This window comes from Ursus americanus, chromosome 3, assembly GCF_024610735.1.
Source record: "Ursus americanus isolate L20-20 chromosome 3, mUrsAme1.1.p, whole genome shotgun sequence".
Lineage (NCBI taxonomy): Eukaryota > Metazoa > Chordata > Mammalia > Carnivora > Ursidae > Ursus > Ursus americanus.
The window spans coordinates 6,445,291-6,465,720 of record NC_142129.1 but is presented as its reverse complement, the minus strand read 5'-3'; the positions used below and the strand labels follow the sequence as shown (position 1 = coordinate 6,465,720).

The 20,430-nt window shown below is 44.3% G+C and overlaps 2 protein-coding genes across 3 annotated transcripts; both read right to left on the bottom strand.

The window, feature by feature from the left end:
- Window positions 1-1,388: 1,388 nt before the first annotated feature.
- Window positions 1,389-8,221, bottom strand: GIMAP4 (GTPase, IMAP family member 4). 2 transcript variants are annotated; one of them, XM_045792340.2, is made up of 3 exons: window positions 8,125-8,221; window positions 5,918-5,980; window positions 1,389-3,168 (listed from the first exon to the last, which is right to left on the bottom strand). In XM_045792340.2, exons 2-3 carry the CDS (start codon window positions 5,964-5,966, stop codon window positions 2,237-2,239), a joined length of 981 nt encoding a protein of 326 aa, XP_045648296.1. In that variant the 5' UTR covers window positions 5,967-5,980; window positions 8,125-8,221; the 3' UTR covers window positions 1,389-2,236. The 2 variants fall into 2 exon arrangements, with proteins under 2 accessions (XP_045648296.1, XP_045648297.1); XM_045792341.2 differs by having other exon boundaries at window positions 5,918-5,977; window positions 8,125-8,197.
- Window positions 8,222-11,611: 3,390 nt separating this feature from the next.
- LOC123788789 (GTPase IMAP family member 7-like) lies at window positions 11,612-20,203 on the bottom strand. The gene is made up of 3 exons (XM_045792343.2): window positions 20,099-20,203; window positions 19,792-19,898; window positions 11,612-13,090 (listed from the first exon to the last, which is right to left on the bottom strand). The coding sequence occupies exon 3, from the start codon at window positions 13,048-13,050 to the stop codon at window positions 12,175-12,177; it is 876 nt and encodes a 291-aa protein (XP_045648299.1). The 5' UTR covers window positions 13,051-13,090; window positions 19,792-19,898; window positions 20,099-20,203; the 3' UTR covers window positions 11,612-12,174.
- Window positions 20,204-20,430: the final 227 nt, after the last annotated feature.

Sequence of the window (20,430 nt, the reverse complement as noted above, 5' to 3'; positions counted from 1 at the left end):
GGTGGACTCCTAGTCGGCAATAAAAGAGGACAAGCTCCGGACACACACCACCTGGATGATTCTCAGAATCTTTATGCTAAGTGAGTGAAGCCAGTCTCCAAAGGGACTATGTTTTACTTTGTCTAGATTCTCCGTGTTTTCTTATGATATAAAGTCTACCCCGAAGTCAAACAATCTATGATGTTAATGCATGGATGACTAGATATAAACTCCTAAAACCCAAGAGACAGGAATGTGCCACATGTCTCATTCTCCTATTGCACGAACCACAATGGGTAGTATTTATCAAGGACCTTCTATCTGCCTTCTGTCCTGAGAGACAAATGGGCAACACTGCTCTCAGGGTACTTCACATGGGCCTCCCATCTCCTTAACCTGTATTTCCTTTTTCTTAGGAGGTAGATGTGGCTTGATTAACTATTTGCTTACAGAAGGTCATAACAACAGGATGTTAAATTCAGAATGGAATTTTGGCTGAAACTCCAATGATAAAAACAGTAGATTCAAAGTGCACCCACGTTCTACAGAGTGAAATCTAATCTGTCTCACTCTGAGTGACGATTTCAGAAGGAATCATAAGCTTCTTTGCCTTGCGCTTCTCTTATCATCAAGCCATTGCTACCTTTGATTAAATGTACAATCCAGGGGCACCTGGATGGCTCAGTGGATTAAGTGTCTGCCTTTGGCTCAGGTCATGATCCCAGGGGCCTGGGATGGAGCCCCCACATTGGGCTCCCTGCTCAATGGGGAGTCTGCTTCTCCCTCTCCTTCTGCCCCTCCCCCTCCACTTGAGCCCTAGCTCTCACGTTCTCTTTCTCTCTCAAATAAATAAATAAAATATTTTATCTTAATGTACAGTCTAAACTCACATGTGTTTTAGGAAAATAAAAAGGAGCTACATGTCCCTTGGGGCAAAATGGCATGGAGCATGGAGAAGCCAATTTCAAGATGGCAGAGCAAGGAGAGTTGGCATAAATCACGTATGACCACCAGGAACATGGAAATGTGCTTTGGGAAACCCTGGAAATGATTAGGTGAGAAGTACCCAGTAGAAAAGGGATAGAGACACCTCCTACAGTTATCCATATCTTAAAGGGGAATTTTTGCTCCGGGAAAACCAGAAAGGTCTCTGAAACCTTGGTTACACATGATTCGTATCAGCTCAGAATGAATGAATCCAAGGAGAATGTAGTGTTTCCCAGGCAGAGGGCTTGAGAATGTGGCTGGAATCTTCCAGGAAAAAGGAGGAGAGACGTCTTGAGGGTTGACCAAGACTAGTTCCCAAATCATCTTGGACTTTTACCCAAAAAGTGAAACTCACCCCTGTGTTCTTAGAAGAAGGAGCAATGGTATTTTTCAAGAAAAGGTGGACTCCAATTCCATACAAGTATGAGAGAACAGAAAAGTTTTATTATAATAACAATAAGCACGCAATTCAACTGGGCAGGGGCCTTCGTGTGCAGATGACCTGCAAAGCAGTGAGTGATCCAGGTGTGGTAGCAACAGTTAGTTTCACAAGAAAAGGAGAGAACTGGTTATTCAGCAAGTATTTTGCATTGAATTTGGTCGAAGAGCTGCTGTAGATACTCTGAACACAGCAAACGTTGTTCCCTTTTGTGTTGAATTTCGAATTTCTCTCTGTCATCTTCTCTTTCTGGCATTTCACTTAGTTGAGTTCTGAGAGCTCTGTTTTCCAGACAACTCTTTGTTCTTCAACGGACAGACGACAAGGAACAATTTGAGTCCTTCTATAGAACTGTAATGAAACAAATTTCCAATCATCTGGAAAGAATTCTATAGGCATCTCCATCTATAGATTACTCGACACAAGGAACCGATCTTTCTAACAAACCCTACGGGTAAAGTGATCCCTCTGTCCTAAAGGCAAAAATAAGGGAGTAGAAGTCACAGAGGGGATGATCCAGCAATCTAGAAAGAATCTAGAGGATAAGCTTTTACTAGGGAACAGTAGAGAAAGTTTGGGGTCATCTTCTTTGAAGCGTTCACAAGGTAGAGAGCATCGATACTTTCTGCTTCGGAGTTCCACAGATTGACAATTTGTCCCTCCCCTGTTAAGGCAACCAAACCCCTACGGGTGCTAACAGTGAACTTTCTCACATCCCTTCGTCCGGAGAGCCTGGGAGACACAGCTGAGTGCACTCTGCTTTGGGGAATGAGTTGTGGGGGCAGGACCACCAGAAAACAAGCGGGAAATAAAGAGATTATTGGGTTCCGTTTAGTCGTCCTGAAACAGACATGAGAAAACAAAACAAGCCATCCTCACTGCTTTCATGATTAAGTCAAGCATCCCACTTTTATTCTCAACTTCATGTCTGGCATTTCGCTGCTTTAGAGCATAGAGAGCCTCCTTCTCTGCCAGTTCTCGCTCCATTTCCTCCTTTCGTTTCTGCTGCTCCAGTTTATCCTCCAGCTTTCTCATTTTCTCTTCGAACTCCTCTCTGATCTGTGCTGTCTGTCTCTCTAGCTCTGCTCTGTAAAATTCTTGTGTCACTTGGACTTGTTTCTGAATCTCCTCTTCGGCCCTTTGGTACATTTTATTGGTGTAACATCCTCCTTTGTTCTCCACCACCACGCGCTGGACCAGGGACAGCAGCTGCGTTCTCTGGGCCTCCTGCTCAGCTCCTTCTGCCCGATTGTTGAACACGCAGTAGCGATCCCCGAACTCATCCACCAGCTCTCGGATGCCATCTGGAGCGTCCTCTAAGAATGTATCGAAACTCATGCCTTCCAACTCATCTTTGCGGGTGAATAAGAGAATCATATATCTCTTGGCTCGGGATCCAAACACTTGCAGAATCTTCTCCGTGGCCTTCTGGTCTTCCTGCGTGTACCTGCCCAGCGGGACCACCAGGAGCAGAGCGTGAGGCCCCGGGGAGGTCAGGAGGACACAGCGAGCGATCTCCTTCTTCGTGTCAGCATCCTGTACCTCGGTGTCGAAAATGCCAGGTGTATCCACGACGACAAATTCTCTCCCATGCCAACTGCTGCTCCCTTTCTTACAGACCTTGGTGACCGATTTTGCTGCCAGGCTGGAAACAAACACTTTCTCCCCAAGGATGCTGTTGCCCGTTGCGCTTTTTCCTGCTCCAGTCTTACCCACCAAGACAAGTCTCAGTTGGGAATCTCTGCAGTCTTGGGTTCCAAGCCCTGGGACATGAGAAAACAAAACCCAGGGCATTAGGATGGACGTCTGGCTGTTTCCCCCGCGGGGCTCCTGCTCCCCTCACAGGCTTCTCCTCCACTGCCCTAGGCTCGCCTCCCGTGAGTGACCTCTGCACTCCCAGCAGCGCTACAGTAGACCCTTCTACAGAAGCCTTTGGAACAGCTACAGAAAGCCTGATGTTCCTCCTGCAGCACTTGGGGAAGGCCCAAGGACTTTCCAGGATTCCGTGGAGCTTCTTGCTCTTAACCTTTTGTAGCCAAGTAGCCCACAGAACAGGAAACAATATAGTTCAAGAGGAGAATTCTGAGCTGCTGTGGGTTGCTGCTCCTCATAAGAGCAATGCAGGAAGTAACTCGAAATCGGACTTTGGGACATCTCCGCGGGAGTTCCTGCCCCAGTTTGTATTCAAAGTGGAGCTTTTCTTCTTCCCATGAAGAAGCCAGGTTCTACATGGTTCTACATGGGTTCTACAACCCATCCCCGGCCTCGCAGGGAACGAAAGGGATGCCTGGGCAAAAAGACAAAGCTCCCCGTTCTAGTTCCTGTGTGGGACCAACCTGTCAGGGACTGTGACCAGAGAGAGGTAAAAATTCCTCCATTTGAAGTTAAAGACCTTAGGGGCACCTGGCGGGCTCAGTCACTAAACTCCTGCCTTTGACTCGGGTCTTGATCCCAGGATCCTGTGATTGAGCCCCGCATCAGAGGCTCAATCAATCCCTGCTTCTCCCTCTCCCACTAACTCCTGCCTTTCTCCCTCTCTAGCTGTCTCTCTCTCTGTCAAATAAATAAGTAAAATCTTAACGAAAAAATAAAGTTAAAGACCTTAGCTTCGAATCTAGTGACATTTTTTACATTGGAAATTAATACATTAAAGAATGATAGCCAGAAAATATGGACAGTTAGCTGAAGTGGCTATAAAATCCCTTGATAGATAAAAAATGAAAGAAAAAAAAACCCCATGCAGTTAGTGCTGGTGGAGTTATCCTTTCTTCGTTCCCCTAGATGAAGCGCATTCTCCTTCCTGGGAAAGCGGACAGCTAATCCCAGCACAGCACAGCCTAGCGATAGAAACTGCTCTCAGAATAACTGTGCCTTGAGTGAAACACCAAATCGTCCATACAGCACTTCGACACTTGTCTTCAGTAATTCTCTGCGTATCTCCTTACTGTGTCTGTAGGGTCCTGGGCTTCAGGATTTGTTAAGCACAGACCCGGGAGCCCAGGGACAGAAGGCAAGGGGCAATCCCTTTTGGGTGCCTGATTCTCAGAGAAGGCAGACCCTGCTGGCCCGGCTCTGGAGTGAGGCTGGTTCCTGCATGAGGAATCCTGTATTACAACCAATCATTGCGGCGTCAAGGTGAAGCATACGTTACCACACTCACAATTACAGACGCCATTATAAACTCCATTTTATTTCTCAGAAAGAGTATCACCATTTACCCAGCTCCCCAGACCAAATTTCTAGGTATTGTTCTTTTTTTTTCTTATTACTATGTTACGTTCGTCACCATACAGTACATCCCTAGCTTTTGATGTAGTGTTCCATGATTCCTTGTTTGCATATAACACCCAGTGCTCCATGCAATACGTGGCCTGCTTAATACCCATCACCGGCCTAGGCCATCCTCCCACCCACCTCCCCTCTAAAACCTTCAGTTTGTTTTCCAGAGTCCTTAGTCTCTCATGGTGCTTCTCACCCTCTGTTTCCCCCCCCCCTTCTTTTTCCCTTCCTTCTCCTAATGTTCTCCCTGCTATTCCTTATGTTCCACAAATAAGTGAAACCATATGATAATTGTCTTTCTCTGCTTGACTTATTTCACTGAGCATAATCTCCTCCAGTCCCATCCATGTTGCTCAGAATGTTAAAAATTGAGCTACCCTATGATCCAGCAATTGCACTACTGGGCGTTTACCCCAGAGATACAGATGTAGTAAAAAGAAGGGCCATTCACCCCAATGTTCATAGCAGCAATGTCCACAATAGGCATTGCTCTTGATTCTTCTCTTTCCTTTCCTTTCCCCATCCAGCCCATCAGCGAGCTCTCCTGGCTCCAGTTGCAAATCTGTCTGCTTCTCTCCACCGTGAAGCCCAGCACACTAGCTCAAGATACCATCGGCATCCATGCCTCCGGAGGAGGCTCCCAGCTGGTCTCTCTGCTTCCATGTTGTCCCCTTCTGTCAACTCTGTAAACTGGAATATTCTTTCAAAAATATCAGAGGAGAGATATTGCAGAATGCCCAACTCTGGCTTCCATAAAACTTGGAGGTATCATCCCATCGCCTTCTGAGCATTAGCAAACCATCCCTGATGCAAGTTTCCCACATCTGGTCACCAAAATCCTGGGGTGAGAGAAGTACATTTCCAGAAACCGAGAACACTGAATACAGGATGGTGAGGATTAGCTAAGGAAAAACGTGGATGGGAGTTCAGATGATTATTCAGTTAGCAGGACAGTGGAGGGCTCCAACCTGGGGACATCCCTAGGGCATCTGTAGGCCTAGAGAGAGGGAGCAGCAAGTCAGGGGACAGACACAGAAAGGCCCTTTAGCAGGAGAAAGTGCAGGGGGTCCAGAGGAAGTAAATGGAGAGGAAATCAGATATGGGGGTGAGATATTTTGCTCCAGCGGGGATGAGGGCTGGCTGCCAGCACGGGACAACTCCCCTGCTAGCTGTCCTCCCCCAGCACGCCCCCACACACACAGGGACCAATCCCAGCCCCCAACATCCTCTCACCAAGGCTGCTCCCAGCTTCGCTCAGGCTGGAGCACTTCAGGGCTGCCATTGTAGCGGGAACTGCTGCACAGAAAGAGACACAACTAGTCATCTTAGGGAATCGGAAAGTAAGTGGAAACCTCCCCTGGCCAGCAGTTGTTTTCTTCTGTAAACTTGCTGCTTGCAAGTTTCCCCTCCCGTATTTCCCAAAGCTTCTCCATGATCCAGATTGTCTCATCGTCAGCTTCTTCCTTTTCTCTACACAAACAAATGCTTGGAGGGCTTGGTTGGTACTGCTTCTGGGCGTCCTTCCCCAGCAATCCTAAGGATTTAAACACAGACCCTTCCACCCCCTTAGGAAGCCAGTGTGCCGAAACAATGCATTCCTTGCTAAAAATTCCTTTCTTCTTTCTTAATGTCCTCTCTCTGCCTTTATACCTTTCTTTTGGGTGGTTCAGTGGTGGGTCCCCTCTATTTGCAGGATGGGATGCTGCTTGACTCATGAATCCTCAATGAAACCAACTGGATCTTCAAATTTACTTGGCTGAATTTTGTTTCCTAACAAAGAACTCTTACTGGAGCAGACTTTGCCTAGGACAGGCTGAAAATACGAGTTGTTAAGGACAGGCTCCTCTGAGAAGAAGCCATCCCAAAACATTTAAAACATTATTAGAGAGACAGACACTCCCTCTGTAGGAAGAGTTATTTCTTTATCCCTTAAGGATAGGGAGTAGGAAACAGCTTCTTGTAAACTGAGAAGAGAAATCACAGAATTTTTTTAAAGTCAGCTTTGGCCACAAACTTGGTGTTGGTGATGGGGGTTAGGGAGTAGGTAGGATAGCAGAACTAGGAAAACAAAAGGGTTTTGGGTGTTTCTTAAGGTCCTTGTTTCAGCATGTGGGCTCACTCTCTCTCTCTCTCTCTCTCTCTCTCTCTCTTTAAAGATCTTATTTAAGTGAGTTGGGGGAGGTGCAGAGGGGGAGGGAGAGAGAATCTTAAGCAGGTTTCACACCCAGCACGGATCCTGATACAAGGCCAGGTCTCAGGACCCTGAGCCCAAGTCAAGAGTCAGACACTCAACAGACTGAGCCACCAAGGTGCCCCTGGGCTCTCTCTTCATTCTGTAATGCTGTGGAGTTTATCCCAATTCAGATGTAAAAACAGAGGACTGCACTTCCTTGGTCCTGACCCTGGGTGGCTGAGCTCTCCTACTGTCTGAAGAACAAGCATCCAGGGCCCTGGGTGGCTCAGTCAGTAAGTGGCTGACTCTTGATTTCGGCTCGGGTCATGAACTCAGAGCCCTGTCGGGCTCTACACCCAACATTGTTTAAGGTTCTCTTCATTCTCTCTCTCCCTCTGTCCCTACCTGCCCCCACTCCTTCTCCGAGAAACAATAGACAAAACCAAACAGAAACAAAACCTAAAAGCAAAACAAGCACCCATCGGTGCCCAGCTCCCCCTCAACTGCCAAGAGTCCCCTGAGGGTGAGCGGACAGCTCCCTCATCCCACCTCCTAAAGGTTCCCTTTCCCCAGTTCTGAGGCCCAGAAAGGGGCTGTCCCTCAGGAGGCAGGTCTGAGCAGGCAGCTGGCTGGCTCTCAGAGCCCCTGGTCCTGACCTGGGTGCTGGCTTTGGGGCAGCAGAGAGGGAGCTGTACTTCTTACATTTCCCTCGGCTTCCCACAGAACTAATCTGTCTGCTCACCCAACCCTCTCCCTGAATGTTTTAAGTTGGTTGATGCCTTCTCTAAACAGTGAAAGGAATAATTCATTGTTACAAATACCCTCTGGACAGCAATCCCTGAAAGATGCATTGATTTGTAGGGCTCGGCCTTCAAAACAGATTATAGGGGCGCCTGGGTGGCTCAGTCGGTTAAGCAGCTGCCTTCGGCTCAGGTCATGATCTGGGATCCTCGGATCCAGCCCCACATCTGGCTCCCTGCTCAGCTGGGAACCTGCTTCTCGCTATTTCTGCCCCTCCGCCTTATTGGTCCTCTCTCACAAGTGCACATGAGCTCGCTCTCTCTCTCCCTTAAGTCAATAATTAAGATCTTAAAAAAAAAAAAAAACAGATTACAGCCTAACATCATCAAATACAGGAATCAGGAACCAACAAGAAATATAACATCGGAGAACTAGTATGCTGGTAGGTTTAAGATATACACCCAGAGGAGAGGTCCTCTCTCCACCAAATCACATGTTACCCTCTGTCCCCTCCCTTTCCTCTTACCTGGGAAATCTGGGTCCTGCTCCTTCTCTAACTTTGAAGGCAATGCCAAGCCACAATGTTGAGAAAAAGGAGAGAGGAAGTGAGAGGAGGAGCTGTCCAAACGTCTTCCCGTAAGAGACCTGCCCACTTCAGCATCTAGCAGCAACATGGAACGTTCTCAATCATGGGTTTGATTCGTGCAGTCCAACAGGGTAGCCATTAACCACATGGGCTATCGACACATGAAATGTAATCCGTGTGATTGCAGAACCGAATTCTTAATTGTACTTCCTTTGAATTAATTTTTTTAAGATTTTATTTGTGGGGCTCCTGGGTGGCACAGCAGTTAAGCGTCTGCCTTCAGCTCAGGGCGTGATCCCGGTGTTATGGGATCGAGCCCCACATCAGGCTCCTCTGCTAGGAGCCTGCTTCTTCCTCTCCCACTCCCCCTGCTTGTGTTCCCCCTCTCACTGGCTGTCTCTATCTCTGTCAAATAAATAAATAAAATCTTAAAAAAAAAAAAAAAAGATTTTATTTGTAAGAAATCTCTATGCCCAACAGGGGGCTCAAACTCACAGCCCTGAGATCAAGAGTTGCAAGCTCCACTGAAGGAATCAGCCAGGCACCCCTATTTGAATTCCTTTAAAGTTAAGTAGCCATGTCTGCCTAGTAGCTACCATATTCAGCCATGCAAAGACTCTACCATGAAGAATACCAAATGGGTTAAGCTGTGACATATGGGGGAGTGTGCAGCCACTGTCGAGGTCAGCCCGGTTCTCAGAAGCTTCTCACGGGAACGTCTCACAAGAGCACAAATTTGTTGTAAATATACCTGTGTGCGACCGCACTTCTTTCCTGTCTTCCCCACAACCACAGCCAGCTCTGTTCTTGTCTCCCCGGGCACATCGAGTTGCGGTCACTTCACAGGATCCGAGGGGAGGGTGCAAGGCGCCTGCTCCCTGCCCCGCCCTGCCGCAGACACCTCATGATGGACCGTCCCAGCTGCGTCCCCAGCTGAGAGAAGTGGCCAGCGTGGGCTGTCCCCCCTGACTCTGACCGTCCCAGTCCTGACAGTGGAGCTCTAAAAGCCCAGACCGCTTACAGAAAACGTCAGAGGTTGGTTTTTTATTAATTGTATTATTGCTTATTTGAAGTAGTAAGAGCTTGGAATTGGAATTAGAATTTCGTTCTCCAAGTTGTAAGCGGCCACAAATGATGGTATATGAATATAAATATATAAAAGTAGTCTGCACATTCTTACTATGTTTCATTTCTATTTACCAAGAGACCAGGGATTTCAAGTTCAAGACGGCAAACTGGCCATAGGCTAATCATTGTAGAAAAGGGATTAATAGAAATTGTACACCATAGACATCCTCTCTTTCTATTTTTTGAAACTTAAAAAAAAAATCCGGGGCACCTGGATGGTTCAGTCGGTTGATTTTGACTTTTGATGTTGATTTGACTCTTGATTTTGGCTCGGGTCACGATCTCAGGGTCTCGGAATCAAGCCCGAAGTCCGGCTCCCTGCTCAGCACGGAGTCCGCTGCAGGAGTCTCCCTCTCCCTGTGCGCCTCCCCCACCTTGTGCACCCGCACACCATCTCTCTGTCTCTCTCTTTCACTCTCTCTCAAATAAGTAAACCTTTAAAAAAACAAAACAAAACAAAAAAAACTCTTCCTTTTGACACCTTCCAATATCTATCAAATTAGTTGAAGAACTAAACCTCACAAAACTCGTTCTCGCTCCTTCCTTTGCACGTCCTATATGGATCTTCTGGCATGTAGTGTTGGCCTGTGGGGATATTGGCAGTTATTGAAGACTCAGCTGAAAGTGAGGGAGATATTTATGTTCACATTCACCCCAAGCCTTTCACATAACCTTCAGACCCAAATGTCAAGTTAATGCAGATCATTTATTTACATTGGACCCTACCTTTGACAACTGATATTCAACTTGTCACAAACCTAACTGAATGCTGTTGCTCCTGACTCTACCTTTCCCCTGACAACCTTACTTGTCGCCCTTCACTTTCCCGTTTCTGAAAAGAAGCATGATCGTCCTACCCATCACCCATGTGGACACATCCTTCTCAGCGGACTTCAAGCCCTGAATTCTTCCTCACAAGGAAGTACTTTTGAATGTAAGAATTGCATGACGGCAAAGAGCAGTTTGGTTCAGCGGTGTTATTAGACACATGTTATGAATATCTTTGCTTATGAGAGTTTTTTCTTCCATGTTGTTTTTACTCCATTCCTAATACTTGTGATGAACCTTAGAATGAGCAAGGATGTAGGATCTTATTTTTTCCAAATTCAATCTCTAATCCATCTCCCTTCACTGATCCACTAACACCTCAGTCATGTTCATAGTCAAAACAAAGGACGACTGTGAAAATTCTACTGATTTGATTTGGGGATGTCTGCAATCACTGTAAATGATAGAAAGCCACCCCTCTAACTTGGAAGTTTGTCAATTATTTTAGCAAGACAGAACCTTTCAAATACTCACTGCCAATGCCACAGCTTGGAAGGGGAATGAAGAGATTTTTCTGGTGGCAGAAAAGACTAGAGGGAATTTCAAACCAACAACAGCTATAAAGATCAGCGAATGCTCTGAAAGAGAAGTGGGATCCCCAAGATTTATCAATCAGAATTCTAGCAGCTAAAAGATGGCCCACTCTCATTAGGTTCTTGGGGGAAGTTTAGAGAAGGGACTTCCTACAAGCGTGGATACAGGGCTCTGGAAACGAAAAGGGGGAGTGTTAGTAACGGTGAGAAAATGATATCCCAACCCTAAGAGGGTGAATAGAGACCGGAACCCAGAAGGTGAGTTGGGTAGCGAGGCCACTGTAGAAGGAGCTGTCACTTTTGGCTTAGGGTTGCAGCTGGTCAGAGATGGCCTCACAGGGAGAGAGAGGAGAACGACCATCCAGCCTTGCTTTTCTAGTCCCCTAGGGTGTCCTACTTGGACTTCCCACGGCCAGGCCAAGCAGAAGTCAGAGAGCAAGCGATCCCACCGAGGTAGCCCATAGACATCAGCCTCCTGGGGCAGAGAGCTAGGGTGAAGGCGGCTGGAGTGTGGGTCTGCAAAGGCCAGTGAAAAATATTTGGCACAGAAGAGATTTTTAAGTTATAGTCAGACAAGAACAGAGAGAAAAGCAATAAGAGAATCTACCAACTTCCAGATCTCCATGAACCACAGACCCAGCTTTCCAGAGCAACCCGCTGCTTCACTAACGAATGACCTGTAGACCAGCCTTGCAGCGGTACACGCCACCAGCGGCGCTAACACAAGATGTGTGCAGGATTTCTTTTTTGAATTTTCCCAAATTGAGGCTTTCAAATCTATATATCATTGCCTGAGAATGCCAATCTCGTCACTTCTTAAATTTGTCAGCACTGTGAAGACGGACGGGGTTGGGGGGAATGGGAGGTGGTGGAGACCAACTGGAAGAGGTTTCATTCTGGTTAGCTGTCAGGGCAGAACAAACCATTCTGAAGCTCAGTGGCTTAAAACAACAACCATCATTTATTTTTGTTTCTCATCAATCTGCAATATGGGCAGGACTCAGTGGGGATTGCGCATCTTTGCTCTTTGCAACTCTGTTCGACGCACGCTGGCAGGTGGAGAGCCTGCTTCCATGTCAACCTTGTTTGTTTGGCTGGCAAGTTGATCCAGCTGGGAGATAAAAGATAAAAGAAGATAAAAGGGGAGTCAGCCAGTGACGTCAAGCTGGGGGCCTCTCAATGGGCAGCATGGCCTTTCTCACAATGTGTTGGCCCATTTCCAAGGGCGAGCACCTCAGCAGGGCAGGGGGCATTTTCCACGTCTCGACTTAGAGTCCCAAGGGGTTGCTTCAGCCATCTGCTATTTAGCAAAACAGTCACAAAGTCCGTCAATTCCAAGGCAGGGGACATAGACCCCACAACTCAGTGGGGGAAGAAACAAAGTCAGATTATAAGAAGAATAAGTAGGATCGACTGTATTGTCACAGCCATCCTTGAAAACTACAGTCTACCACTATTACATGACATAGTAAATTCATAAGAAAAAGTGAAATTGACATGACTACCAAAACATATGCCATATGCGTGAAAGAAACCTCCTAATCCCATTAAAAACCTCTGCAAATATCCCCCTCTCAGCTTCTTCCCTAAGATTTTTTATTTTTTCATCATATTGCACCTTCAGTGCTTCTGTTTTTTCCTCTACTTCTTGCTGTAATTTATGAGCATATTCCTTTTCTACTAGCATAATTTCCTTATGTAATTCATCAGTGTAGATTTTCTTCAGGACTTCTGCCTTTCGTTTCAGCCTTTCCTCTGTGTCCTTGTAAATGTCATCAGAAAAGTAAGCCCCGCCGTTTCTCCACACCGTCTGCTCTATCAGCCCCACCAGCTCCTGCACTTGAGCTTCCTTCTCAGCTGCTGTGCCTCTGTTGTTGAAGGCACAGCAGCGGTTCCCACATTCCCTGATGACGCTCCTGAGGTTGACATCTGCCTCTGCTATATAGTCATCTAGGCTCTGACCCTCCAAGTTATCTTTGCGAGTGAACAAAACAATCATGTGCTTCATGGCTGCCTTCCCAAAGACAGCCTTGATCAAATTCACGGTCTTCTGATCTTCATCCATGTAGCGGCCCACCTGCAGAACCATGACAATGGCGTGGGGCCCAGGACAGGAGTAGAAGACACACTGACTGATTTCCTTGCAGGTGGTTTCCAGGGTCTCTTTGGTGTCAAAGAGCCCCGGGGTGTCAACAATGAGAAGATTCCTCCCCTTCCATTCTCGGGATGCTTTTTTACACCCTTTGTTAATAGCGTGAGGACAAATTCTAGACTCAAATTCTTTTCTCCCAAGGATGGTGTTTCCTGTTGCACTCTTCCCATTTCCGGTTTTCCCAACCAGAACAATCCTCAGAGTGTTGTCCTGTGGTTCAGCCATGTCAATATCAAGAGACTCTGGGGCTTAGGTATCCACAGACCTTAAGGAAGGGAAGGAGAAGAAAAAGGGTCAATGGAGGTAAGTGGAAAACATTACCCCCTCTTTTCTCCTTTCTGTTCCTCCTTGAAAATATATAGTGGTCTACTATCCATGTTCATCCCATAAAGACAGAAAGATGGTTCAATCACCATGGAAGAAAGAATAAAATAGGTGAAGAGTTTCCACACCAAAGAGTACCAGGTCCAGATGTTCAGGTTCAACTCTTCAGGTTAAGGTTCAATCCTTACCTTAAAGATCTAAGAATCTCCATGCTTCTTAAGCTATTCCTGATGATTTAAAAGGAAGGAAAACTTTTGATTCTTTCTATGACACAGGTATGATACTGATCTTGAAGACTAACAAAGATTTCACCAATAAATAAAGCTGCAGATCTGTCTCATTTGTGAATCCTAATATAAAAATCCTAAATACATTTTTAGACACTAACAAGTAATACACCATGATTCAATGTGATGTATTTCAGAAATCCTAGGGTGGTTCAATAGGAGAAAAAGGGTTGTTACAACACATTCCCATGAGTAAATTAAGAAGAAAAATACCTAGGTGCAGAAAATACATTTCACCAAATGAAATACTGTTTCATATTTAAAGTATTTCATAAAATTTGAGTTATTAGATACTTCTTTAATGCGATTTTAAAACATATAAATTTAAAATTTTTTGTCACCACTTTCTTTCCCCTGCTACTAAGAGAGTTGACTATAAAATTCATTTGGATGAATAAAAAAGAAAATTAGCCTGGACAATCAAAAAAGAGAAGAATTGTGAGGGAGGACTGGCTCTGCCAGATAATAAAGCATTTTAGCCTCTATAGTTAAGGCAGTATGACATCAGGGTATGAACAGAGAGACAGAACAATGAAAACAACCCAGAAAATCAGAAACAGACCAAGTTGATCAAACTATATTCACAAATATTCAATTCGATTATATTATGCTACATTTATATTCAATAAGGCAGCATCTCACATCAATGGGGGGAAAGATGGACTAATAACCAGCACTGGGATAACTATAAAACCATACAGAAAAACACAAAACTGCACCCACTTTCTAATGCCATTTCAATTCTAAATAGATTAGAAATCTAAACATAAGAAAATTAATCCATATAAATACTAGAGGAAATGTGGGCAAGTTCTTTGTAACCTGGGGTGGGAAAATATTTCTAAGATTTTAAAGAGGGTAAAGAAAAAGACTCATAAATAGATTACATAAAAATCTAAAAGATAATGTAAGGTAAAGAACACTATAGACAATTAAAACACAAATATCAAACTAGGGGGGGAAGTTTTTCCTGCCGATATAAAAGAGGGTTAATTTTCCTATGATACAAAGAATAATGATGAATACAAGAGAAAATTAGCCAATTATACAGAGAATTCCTAAAAGTAGAGAAACGAAAGACCAAGAGCTTGATAGAAAATGGAGTGACATATATGAATAAACTGTTCATAGGACAAAGTGTAAATGACCCTTGAATATATTAGGAGATATTAACACTCATTTAAAATAGAGAAAAAGAAATCAAACATAGAAAAGATAAGATAACTAAATAAAAAAATTCAAATTACACTGAGATACTATTTCTCATCTCCAGGTTTGGCAAAAATCCTAAAATTTGCTGGTACAATATAGTTCGTAAAGGTTTAGAGGAAACAGGTCCTCTTCTCCATGGCTAATGGGAATAGAAAAAACAGTCCAAAACCTACAGGGGAGAGGTTAGCATAGCATTATCTTGCAAAAGTACACGTGCATTTATCCTAGGAGTATTAGTCCTAATTTCAGGATGTGTGCCTGTATATGAGGACAGATACCCGAAAATGTGCCACCTTAGCATGCTGATTATTTTAAATAAAAGTTGCTAAAGACACAGCCTGTGCAAAAAGGACACTGAGACCCTCCTATGTTTCCCTGCAAGGTGGAAACTAATCTCCCATGTGAAGGGTGCTCTCCCTGTCCCACGAGCTAAAGAGACATCCTTATGACCAGAGATGGGCGATTTAGAGCCAAGAAGCTGTGCAGACAACTCTTGTTTCTTTGTACGCCTTTACTACCGCAGCCCAAAGTCTGTTGAGAATTCCTTACTAATTGAAGCTCCCCAAGTTACATTTTCTTTGTCTTGTCAATTCCTCCCATGTCTCTTGGTCTAATAAGTATAAAAACTGCTTGCCGTGGTCATTTCTTTTGGTCTCAGTTTCCTCACTGGGCCTCCTTGCACACTTTGGTTTTTTTTCCTCCTCTTAATCTGTCTCAAGTAAATGTAATTCTTAGTCCATCTGGAGGAACTTGAAGGAGAGAGGAGGAATTTTTCCTTCCCTATACCCCAAAGCTACACTGACAAAAATACAGGGGGAAAAATCTGCATAAGTCTATTCACTGTATCAGTATTTGTAATAGCAAAAGACAAAAATCTATCAAATGCCCACAAATAGGGGACTGGTTGACTAAACAAAGTATATCCGCACCGCGAAGTGTAGAGGGGAATGAGTACTATCTCTACATGCCAGTATGGAGAGATCTCCAGAGTATTTCAATAGACAAAAAATGCAAAGTGCAGAAAAAAATGCATAGTTTACTACCATTTCTCTAATAAGGAGGAGCATGAAGTATATGTATAAACTACAATATACGTATTTCATGTACATGAAAAAGTAATGGCAGGAAAATCTGAAAAGTAAACAAACAAAAAAGCTACTTATATGGGGATGGGAGGAACAGAGTGCAGGGGACAAGGATAGAAGCTGGAAACTACACTTCTTTAAATATACTTAGATTTCACAGATTTGATCTTGAAAGCATGTACAGGTATTCCCTGCTTTTTAAAAGTTTGAATTACTTGGGGCACCTGGGTGGCTCAGTTAGTTAAGCATCTGCCTTCAGCTCAGCTTATGATCCCAAAGTCCTGGGATCGGACCCCACATCGGGCTCCAGTCCAACTTTGGGCTCCCTGCTCTGAGGGGAGCCTGCTTCTCCCACTCCCTCTGCTGCTCCCCCTGCTTATGCTTGCTCTCTGTCTCTCTTGTTTCTCTGTCAAATAAAGAGATAAATAAATCTTCTAAAAAATAAGAGAAAATAAAGCTCAAATTACACCACTGTGGTTTTATGAAAGACCTACATGTGGACCTGTTTTTGCTAGCCAAAGTAAATTCAAAGAGGATTTTCATTTTTACAAAAAAAGCTGAAAGCAAAAACAGTGTTCAGCGTTTGTTTTACATTTAGATGAGCCACTGGAGGTGCAGCACATATCTTGGGCAGTGGGAGTGATGCTGCCAAGCCCCTTCCCCAGGAACCCCACAGAGCATCGCAGCATCCAGCTGCCAGAGCTTTGAGCCATGTGAGCATGTGGGCTTTACCTCAACTGATTTTGTGCATTTGATAGCAAGTTGTGTCTAAAGCTATCAGAAATGCATAAGGGAGGTGATTTTGGGGGGATCTGGGAATACATCCAAATTTTTCCATATAAATTAATGGTAATTATTTCCCTGCATTTTGGTTCATGAAAGATTTCATAGGTGCATTCTGCTTTCAGATAGTAGGGGAAACCTGTAAATAGTTTATGTAATTAAACAACAAAAACTATATTTTAAAATACTAGTAAGGGGCACCTAAGTGACTCAGTTGGTTAGGCATCCAACTCTTGATCTCAGCTCAGATCTTGATCACAGGATCGTGAGTTCAGGCCCCACATTAGTTTCCAGCGTAGAGCCTACTTGAAATAAATAAATAAATAAATAAATAAATAAATAAATAAATAAATAAATAATACTCGTAATAATCAAAAGATAATGATACTTATAGTATTTGGTGTGATGGATAAACCACACAAAACATTGGTCAAAGAGCCTTCAAAATGCAGTAATTTCACTCTCCATCCCTAGTGGAATATACCATAAGGCCAACAAGAGAAAAAAATTTGCCAAAAAAGAAATCTGAAATTGTTTTCAGGAGTCCTATCCTGTTCTTAGCTTTGTGTGTGTGTGTGTGTGTGTGTGTGTGTGTGTGTGTGTGTAGTTATGAAGGTCAGTGACAAGGCCAGTGGCAATGAGCACCGTTAGGGAAAAGCACCATACTGTGCTTTTCGAACGCAATTTCCCACTAGAAACATTAGGACTCTCAGGAGCAAGTGCTGACCCCAGGTCTGGGCTGGGAATTGCGCAAGTGGATGCTAGGCTGTCTCGTCAGACCATAAAGCAAGGATGCTAACAAAAATTACTCAGACCGTGGGCACCTGGTTGGCTCAGTCAGGAGAGCATGCAACTCTTGATCTCGGAGTCACATTGGGTTAGAGATTATTTTTAAAAATTATTTTTAAAATTATTTTAAAAAACTCGAATCTTGTCAAAAGGACTAAAGCGTCAACTTGAAGAGGCTCTGACAGAGATGGGGCAATTTGAGGATCCATAGAATAGTGTTTCCAATGGATTGAAAGAGATCAAATATGTTGAAATCCACACATTCATAACAATATCATCATCTTAAAAGAAGTCACTTGTTCCCTTTGGGGTATGCTAGGAAATAATTCCATCATTCTGAACATGGACAAATAAAGGGAAAGAATCAAGCATGTCTTTTGTGTTATTTAACTGTACCTCAAGGAAGTGAAAGAACTGTGGAGGGGAAGTTTCTTTTATAGGGTTGTTCCATCTGATACATGAAGAAAGAATGATAGAATTAGATACCATAATTTGTGACCCTGAATGACACAGCTCTACTCTAGGCTGTCATTAGTGTCTGCTAAGTCACAGGAAGAGAGAGAAGCGAACACAATGGCCTTCTGATGTACGTTTACAACGGCTCCTGAGAAATAGTCCCACCCAAAGAACCAAGGAAACCTTAATCTGACCAAGCCTCTCCTTACACATAAATTCATACAAAATGTTGAAACTAGAAGAGCAAGTTAAAGGACATCTTGAGGATTTAATCAACAAGATGTACACTGTCCAACTCTGTTGGACAAAAGACTGCCCTTTCTTATAAAACACAACACCAATTTCACAGACAGAAACAGGAAAGTGGAAACTTATACACTAAGCTCAACTGAACGATAGCAAATAATTGCAGTTTATGAACATTATTTGGATCTGATTTCAAACAATTTTTAAAAGTATGAGACCATTGGGGAATCTAACTATATCTGGTAATTTTGGAAAATTTCTAATTGCTCTTCAAAGTCTGAAAAAGTCATATTTTTAATGCTCTTTATCTTTCAGACATACATACTCAAATATTTACTGACAAAGTGATACAGTGTCTGACATTTGCTTCAAAATAATCTGGGATGGGTGGGGGGGGTTTATCGATGAAACAAGATTTACACAAATTGATAATTGTTGAAGGTACACGGAGGTTATCTTTGAATGAGTTAAAAATCTCCCCCAGTTGTGGCGCCTGGGTGGCTAAGTCAGTTAAGCATCTGCCTACAGCTCAGGTCATGATCCCAGGGCCTGGGATTGAACCCCACATCGATCTCCTTGCTCAAAGGGGAGCCTGCTTCTCCCCCTCCTTCCCCTCTTCTTCTGCTTGCCCCTCCACATGCTTGTGCTCTTTCAAATAAATGAATAAAAATCTTTAAAAAAAGAAGTAAAAAAAATTTCCCACAATAAAAAATTTAACTTGTTCATAGTGTAACAACTACTGAATGTATACTGTCTACCAAGCACCGTGATAAATAGGTTTTGTACATTAACTCCTTTACTCCCCAAAAATACCTGCAAGGAACGTAATTTTATTACCCTAATTTTTTTTCAAGATTTTATTTATTTGAGAGAGAGTGAGAGAAAGAGAGAGATCGCAAGCAGGGGGGAAGGGTAGAGGGAGAAGTAGAATCCCCCGCCAAGCAGGGAGCCTGATGCGGGACTCGATCTCAAGACCCTGGGGTCATGACCTGAGCCAAAGGCAGATGCTTAACTGACTGAGCCACCCAGGTGCCCTATTATTTTAATTTTTAAAGTTTATTTATTTATTATTTAACTAATCTCTACACCCAACGTGGGGCACCAACTCACGATCTCTGACATCAAAAGTCACACACACGCTCTTCTGATGAGCCAGACAGGCACCCTTATTTTAATTGTTCAAATGAGGAAATTGATGTGGCTCAGAAATGCTGAGAGACTAGCCCAAGGTCACAGAGCTAATAGGCATTGGGCAGAGGAGGGATCCAATTCAATGTCTGTCCGACCACCACGCTCCTGCATAACCACTGCACACTATGGCCTCTTCCTGGTTCCTCCTCAGGTCCTTGATGCTACATTTCCGCTTACACTGAATCGGGAACACACTGAATCAGAAAATCAGAAATGAAATACACTCCCTCAGGGGAGGCCAAGGGAGATAGCCCACACTCTTTCCAGAAACAGTGAACTGGTAGCAAGCCTGGAATTAGGGAAGGCAACCAAAGGCTTTCAGACACATTGCGTCTGTAGAATAGCCACCTCTCCCCTCAGGGCGCTCCCCCCTTCCCTCATCTGCTACACTACCCGTCACACAACTGCTCTCCTTCCATGTTGCCAGGACTCAGCAAACTGAGTTTTGGCTTCCTGTGCCATTAGTGACTGGGGTATCCCTGGGAGAGTATCGAAACCACATTCACACAGGCTGGGATTCAGATTCGTTTTCAGGGAAGAGAGGGATTCGGACCTAGTGGTCTTTCAACTGCCTTTCGGCTCTAGAGACCCACCTCGAGGACCCCAATTTCCCACTGAGGGCAACGGATGGGTTGTCAGGCAGCACTCAGCATCGTCACAACAACAACTGATGGAAGGTACCTTATTCAGCAAGTTTCTCCTGTGAAATACGAGACAGGTGGAATTGGGCACATCAGTCTCTTTACTGCACCCTACCCTCCCCCAGTGCCCCTCTGGCAGCATCCTCCTTGCTGGGCTGCTGGCACTGCACCTGTTCCCCGCTCAGATGAGAGTCCACCCCCATGCATACCCTGTGTCCCGCAGCATCTCACAGCTCCACTGCTCTGAGGCCCGGCTCACCTTTGGAAGAGTTGATGAGTTCTCAGGCTTTCTCCAAAGAAGCTGTTTGAGCTGGTGCTTTTGCTTTAACTGTCAGGAAAAAGTGTCCCTACCCTTTGAAGCCTCTGAGCCAGGAAGTTCTGATTGGGTGGAGCTAGTGAAGGAACAGTTTGCCTTTAAAGAGACAGAAATACTGTCCCGTAATTGGGGGATGCTTTTAGTTTTGCCAGGTTGAAATCTTTTTCTCCGTGTGCCTGCTACCAGACCAAAATTTCCAAAGCTATATTTATTGTTTGGGGTTATAGCGGTGGGTCCAAAAGGCCCTTACTAAATGACCCAAAGCATGCACACAG

What these genes read in the sequence shown, in the direction of transcription:
- GIMAP4 (XM_045792340.2), bottom strand. Translation starts at nt 5,966, where the DNA reads ATGGCAGCCCTGAAGTGCTCCAGCCTGAGCGAAGCTGGGAGCAGCCTT. An exon ending in CGAAGCTGGGAGCAGCCTTG is followed by an intron (nt 3,169 to 5,917) that starts GTGAGAGGATGT and finishes CTCATGTCCCAG; the next exon opens with GGCTTGGAACCCAAGACTGC.
- LOC123788789 (XM_045792343.2), bottom strand. Translation starts at nt 13,050, where the DNA reads ATGGCTGAACCACAGGACAACACTCTGAGGATTGTTCTGGTTGGGAAA.